General features: G+C 39.7%; 1 protein-coding gene across 12 annotated transcripts in view; it reads right to left on the bottom strand.

Moving 5' to 3' along the window:
- Window positions 1-195: 195 nt before the first annotated feature.
- The window catches only part of TTLL5 (tubulin tyrosine ligase like 5), a 284,938-nt gene continuing 278,538 nt past the window's right edge, over window positions 196-6,595 (bottom strand). For 11 of the 12 annotated variants that reach the window (XM_042943838.1, XM_042943847.1, XM_042943849.1 and 8 more), the window contains one exon: window positions 196-847. Coding sequence is in view for 2 of the 12 variants with exons in the window: in XM_042943847.1 (XP_042799781.1) it covers window positions 825-847 (23 nt within the window). In the remaining 10 variants the exon portion in view is untranslated. The remainder of the gene's footprint in view (window positions 848-6,595) is intronic. The other variant, XR_006203962.1, reaches the window with a different exon arrangement.

The raw sequence follows: 6,595 nt of genomic DNA, 5'->3' as shown, positions 1-6,595 counted from the left end.
CCGCGGGGAGCGGCCTGGGCCCGCCATCTGCTGAAACCAAATGGAAGAATAAAACCTCTCTTTCCGAGTTCGCATTTCTAAAACAGAGTTTCAAAACTTGCCCAGCAAGGGCATAAAACACCAAGTCGGCCCCATTTCAGGCTTGTGTGTGAGTACTGATTGTTGGGGGAAATTAGTAAATGGAAAAAAAGAAAATAAAAATAGAATTACTTTATTAATTTTAGAAATCAGTAATTCCAAAGGGTGCCCTTACCATGGCTCATGTGGTCAGCAGCACACCGACTTTTCTCCGCTCTCTGGGAAACTTGTGATGTATGCTTCCCCCTTCCCCCAAACCCTCAGAAAAGGGAAGAACAACTTTGGTAGATACTGTTGTTGGGGTTTTAGGCTTGTAGGAAGTAAAGCTTAATACTGCAATCTGGAAAAGAAGAGGAAGCAAAACGCAAATAGCCAAAGAGCCTCTTTTATATCATCTCTGTGTGGTAGCAGGAGAGGGACAGAGAAGACCTAAGCAGGTTGGGGGAGGAGGTAAAAGGGGTAAAAGATACATGTGTGCTCTGATGGGGTACATAACGTATCAGTGGAACGTCCCCACTGCCAAGTTCAATCAAAACCCAGCCGATGTGTTTTCCTGTTGTCTCAGTAAAAGTCTGGAGTGGCTGAATGGCAACGATCTACTGCCACCACCGCTTGAAGGCTCTGGGGACTGAGGCAGCAAGAAAAAAAAAAAAAAAAAAAAATACCATGGACCCCTTGCAGCGCCTCTGACACACCCATGGCAGTAGCGGGACAGCAAATAGGTTCTTCCTCAGTGCGGTTGTGGCTCATCGTTTAGCGTGAGCAGGATCTGAAACAAAGAACCAACCGCTAAGTGACCTAAATGAGGACATGGGGTTTCACTTCCTTACAATAACGTCTGGTTTAGTCAGCATTACGGAAGACTAAGGAAGTTGTGGCCAAATAAATGAAGTTCACCTTGAACCTGAAGACCTGTCATTTTAACCACTTTTGTTGGAAACCTTTCTAACACACTCCGGTTCTGCTGCTGCTTTTTTTGTGTGCTGCTTAGTTTCTTCCCCCTTCTCCCCCCCCCCCCCCCCACCGCCCCGTAAGAACATTTTATCCCTTTTGCTTCTTAAACAGAAGATGCTAAAATATGTGAATCCTTGCGAGAAGTGTAGGGCCAGCACAATTAGCATTCAGTATCGAACTGCGTGGAAACACTGCTCTATGCACACCTCTGAGGGTGTTTAAAACTCTGCCGAACAGCAGGTTGTCAGAATACACTCTGCCTTGTACCCCTGTCCCTATCCCCCATATATGCACCTATATCCCGTCACCAGGTTTAAGACAAAGACATTACCATTACCCCGAGTCCCCTGTGAGGCCCTCCCATTGCCTGCCCATTTCCACCATCCTCAATTTTGTGTTTATCCTTCCCGTTTGTTTTTTAAAAACAGGTTTATTCACCACATATACTCATATCCCTAAATATATGTCGTTTCGTTTTATGTGGTTTTCAATTTCCCAGTGCTGCTATAACTATTATTACATGTGATCTCAGCACACAGCTGGGAGAATTTCTTCAGTTATATACTTAGGAGCGTAACCGCTGGGTCATCGACACTTGCCTCTTCAACTCTCTAAAAAACGAAGCCGTATTACATTCCAGAGCGGTTGCGCCAGTTCACCCCCTACCCCCACAGCACTGGATGGGCTTCTCCTGCTTCTCTGCCTCACCTACCGGTGGAGAAGGGGTGTTGCCTGAGTTTAAAATATTTGCCAGTCAAGTGTCCTACTGTGGTTCTAATTAGCATTTTCCCCAATTAGGAATGAGGTTGAGGGACGCCTGGGTGGCTCAGTCAGGTTAAGCCTCTGTTGGTTTCTGCTCAGGTCAAGATCTCTCCAGACTTGTGAGATGAAACCCTCCCCGATGCGCGTTCTCTTTCTCTCAAAATAAATAAGCTTAACAAACAAAAAAAAAAGGAATGAAGTTGAGCCTCTTTTCAAGTATCTATGGCGTATACATGTTTTTTCTTCTGTGAAATGTCTGGACATGGCTTTTGCTTATTTTCTTACTGAGTTTACTGTTTATTGATTAAAAAAAAAAAACAGCTTCAATGAGCTATAAGCCACATACCACACAATTCACCCATTTAATGTGTATAATCCGGTGGCTTTAGTATATTCAGAGTTGTGCATCTCCCACCACAATCACTTCCAGAACATTTTCATTGAAAGAAGGTGAAACCCCATGCCTCTTAGCCATCACTCTCACACATCTCATCCTCCAGCCCCAGGCAACCACTAATCTTTCCAGTCTCTATAGATCTGCCGATTCGTGACATTTCATATGAGTGGAATCACACAATATGTGGTCTTTTGTGTCTTGGCTCCTTTCACTTAGCGTGATGTTTTCAAGGATCATCATGTTGTAGCATGTAGCAGTACTCTATTCCTTTTTCTTTTTTAAGTTTATTTATTTATTTTGAGAGAAAGCGAGAGTGAGTGAGTGGGGGAGGGGCAGAGAGAGAAGGAGAGAAAGAATCCCAAGCAGGCTCTGCACTGTCAGCAGAGTTCGATGCGGGGCTTGAACTCATGAGATGTGAGATCATGACCTGAGCCGAAGTTGAACGCTTAACCGACTGAGCCACCCAGGCATCCCAAGATGGATAGTTTGTTTAAAAAAATTTTTTTGTTAAATAAAAAAATGTTAGATATACACACATAATAGCATAGTGTAAGACACCTCCACGTTCCATGTTCCCAGCATCTCACTTTGATAATTATCAACATTCTACCATTCTTTTTCTCTCTCCCTCCCCCAGTTTCCTCCCCCTGGAGTACTTCAAAGCAAACCCAAGGTAACACATCATTTCACCTATAAAAACTTCACAATGTATCTCTAATGATATTAAGGGCTTAAAAAAAAAAAAAGAAATACAAAATAAAACAAAAAACCTACAATGTCTTTATGGTGTCTTACAAGTTCTCAATTTGAACAAAGTCAAATTTATCAATCTCCATCTTCACAGTCTGCACTTTTTGGGGCTAATGTAAGAAATCTTTTCCCTTACCCCATGGTCATAATGGTATCCTCCTATGATGCTTTATATAAGATGGGACACTTTTTTTTTTTTTTTTGCCTGTCATTTTTAAGTCTTTAATCCAACCTAAAATTATCTACAGTGTGAAGCACAGATCTAATTTCATTTTCCCCACACAATAACTAACTATTCTAGTTATTATTGATGGAAAAGTCCATCCTTACCTTCTTTAATGGCAACACCTCTCTGTTATAAACTGTTTTCACATAGGAGACCAGTTTTAGGTTTTCTCTATTCTGTGCCAACACCATGCTCTCTTATTTTATTAAAAAATTTTTTTTTCTTTTTCTTTTTTTTTTTTTAATTTTTTTTTTTAACGTTTATTTATTTTTGAGACAGAGAGAGACAGAGCATGAACAGGGGAGGGGCAGAGAGAGAGGGAGACACAGAATCCGAAACAGGCTCCAGGCTCTGAGCTGTCAGCACAGAGCCCGACGCGGGGCTTGAACTCACAGACCGTGAGATCATGACCTGAGCCGAAGTCGGACGCTTAACCGATCAAGCCACCCAGGCGCCCCTATTAAAAAAAATTTTTTTAAATGTAATCTCTGCCAACGTGGGTCTTGAACTCTCGGCCCCTAGATCAAGAGTCACACGTTCCACCGACTGAGCCAGCCAGGTGCCCCTACCCCATGCTCTCTTAATTACTTTAGTTTGGTAATCATTCTTGGTGTCTAGTAAGACAAGTGACACATGGCCTCTATCTTTCACTCTCATTCTTTTTTTTTTTAACGTGTATGTATGTATGTATGTATTTAGAGAGAAATGCGTGCACCAGCTGGGGGAGGGGCAGAGAGAGAGGGAGAGAGAGAATTCCAAGCAGACTCCACGATGTCAATGCAGAGTCTGATGTGGGCCTGATACCGCAAACTGTGAGATATGTTTCAAGAGTCAGATGCTCAACTGAATAAGCCACCCAGATGCCCCTCACTCTCATTCTTTAGTAGTACAAGGGTTATTCTTGGCCCTTTTCCCTTCCATGTAAATTTTAAAATCAGCTTGTCAAATTAAAAAAACAACAACTAATACCCCCTTAAATCTATCGATCAATTTTGGGACGAACCGACATCTTTACCAAACTGACTTTTAATCTTGGAACATGTACATCTCTCCATTATTTTGGTTTTTAAAGTGATTTTCACTACGTTTTTATAATTTTTAAAATAATAGGTATCATATTTTTTGTTAAGATTTTTCCCTAGGTACATTATACGTCTTCGTGATTATACTTTTGATACAGAGGTATCTTTTCCTATAATCACACACTCTATTGCTGATGTACAGAAAGATCATTAAATTCTCTTATAAAGGTAATAATTTATTTGAATACTCTTTTTGGGTATCTGATGAGACAAATATATTATCTGAGAATATGGACAGATTTGCATTTTCCTTTCTGATTCCCGTGTCATTTCCTTTCCTTATTTTACTTTACTGACTAGGACTTCCAGTACAACACTCAGGAGAAGGGATGGGCTTCCCTTGTCTTGCTTCTCATCTTAAAGGGAATCTTTAAAAGTTTTCCAATGAATAGTATGATGGCTATTGCTGTCTATTTGTAGAGATACTTTATAATTAGGCTCCCTTCTATTCTTAGTGACCTGGGAATTTTTTTTTAAAGCGATGAGTATGCTGAATTTTATCAACTGCTTATTCTGTATCCATTGAGAGGAGCATATGATTCTTTTCCCTTTAATCTGTTACTGTAGTAACTACATTAGTCAATTTTTAGACGTTAAATAATCCTTGAATCTCTGGAATAAACCTAACTTGATCATGATTTTTTTTTTTTTTTTTTACATTGCTGGACTCAGTTTGCTAATGTTTTATTCGTAATTTTTTCACATTTATAGCCACAATTAAGAAGATGTTGTGATTTTAGAATTTTTGTGGGAGGGCTGTCCTGGTTAGGTTTTGCTATTAAGATAGTAAGAGCTGGGAAGTCTTCCCTGTTTTCCTCTATTCTGGAATAGTTTGTAGAAGGTTGGTATATCTGATCCTTGGATGTCCAGTAAAACCATAAAAACCGGCTGTTGTATTTGTGGAATCATTTTTGTTCTTGGTTAAATTTCCTAATAATTAAAGAATATTAGGGCTTCACATTTCTTTTTGAGCAAATTCTTCTAAGTTAAATACTAAATGTGTATCCATCTCACCAAAGTTTTAAAAAGGTATCAGTACGAAGTTATTCATAATGTTGTCCCTCTGTTTAACCTCTGAGGCATAAATAATAATGTCCCCATTCATTCCTCTCAATGGTGCTCATTTTCTATTTCATTATTTTCTTCCTTTATCTTTATTATTATGTATTTGTCTTTACTTTTTACTTTCTTTGGACTTATTTTGTTGTGAAATTCTTAGGCCAGGTTCTTAGTACATTAACTTTGAGCCTCTACCCTCTCCCTACTATAAATATAAGTTTTCCTTGAATATTGCTTAGCTACATTCCTCAGGGTTTTGGTGAACGGTATTTTCTAATTATATTATGCTTTTTTTTTTTTTTTTTTTTTTTGGTGAGTTAATTCTTAATTTAATCCAACATGTGAGGATTTTCCAGTTATCTGTTTGTTCCTGCGTTGTGACCAGGAAAGATGGCCTTCAAAATGTGATTCAAAGCCATATCTGCTAGATCAAGCCTCTCAACTGTGTGGTTCAAATTTCCTAAAATGTAACTGATTTTCAGACTGCTTGATCTACCAATTATTGAGTTATATTAAATCATTCCAATATGAATGTGGGTTTGTCTATTTCTCTCTGTGGTTCTGTTAATTTTTTTGTCCAATATAGTCTTTACAAATATGCATTTTATTTAATTAAAAAAATCAGTAGATAAGCTAGTGAAACTAAATCAACAAAAAAAGGTTAAATACTTTCTGGTGAATCTTTAGAACTTTTAGCCATAATGTAGTGACCGTCTTTATTTCTTGATATGTTTTTTTTTTTTTTGGTCTTAAAATCTATTTTTCTGATAAATATAGCTATATCCCCTGGCATATCTTTTGCCAAACTTTTTCTTTGATTCTTTTTTATATACTTATGTTTTAGATAGGTCTCTTTCAAGCAGCCTAAAAGTGCAGTTTTGAAAATCTAGGCCAACAATATATCCATCTCTGGTTGACCATTTCCTGCACCCCTCTACTGCTACTACCTTGCCCCTGCCTGGTGCAGTAGCCACAGAGATGCTGTTAAATCCCAAATCAGCTCATGCATGACTCTGCCCAGAACCCCAACTCCCACTTCACTCAGAAGGAAGGTGCAAGTCCTTCCGTTGGCCCGCTGGGTCCTTTGTGGTCCGGCCCTCTTCGTCTCTCCAGTCTCATCTACACCCACTCTCCTCGCACCCTACACCGTGGCCCACTGGCCTGCCTGTACTTCCCAAACACGGCAGCCGTGATCCCTCTTCAAGGCACATGCTCATGCTGTTCCCTCAGCCTGGAATTCCCTTCCCTACATCTCCACCGGCTCATTCCCTCACCTCCTTCAGGGCT

The sequence above is a fragment of the Panthera leo genome, chromosome B3 (genome assembly GCF_018350215.1).
Source record: "Panthera leo isolate Ple1 chromosome B3, P.leo_Ple1_pat1.1, whole genome shotgun sequence".
Lineage (NCBI taxonomy): Eukaryota > Metazoa > Chordata > Mammalia > Carnivora > Felidae > Panthera > Panthera leo.
The sequence above is the reverse complement of the archived record's forward strand: the minus strand, read 5'-3'. Positions and strand labels throughout refer to the sequence as shown.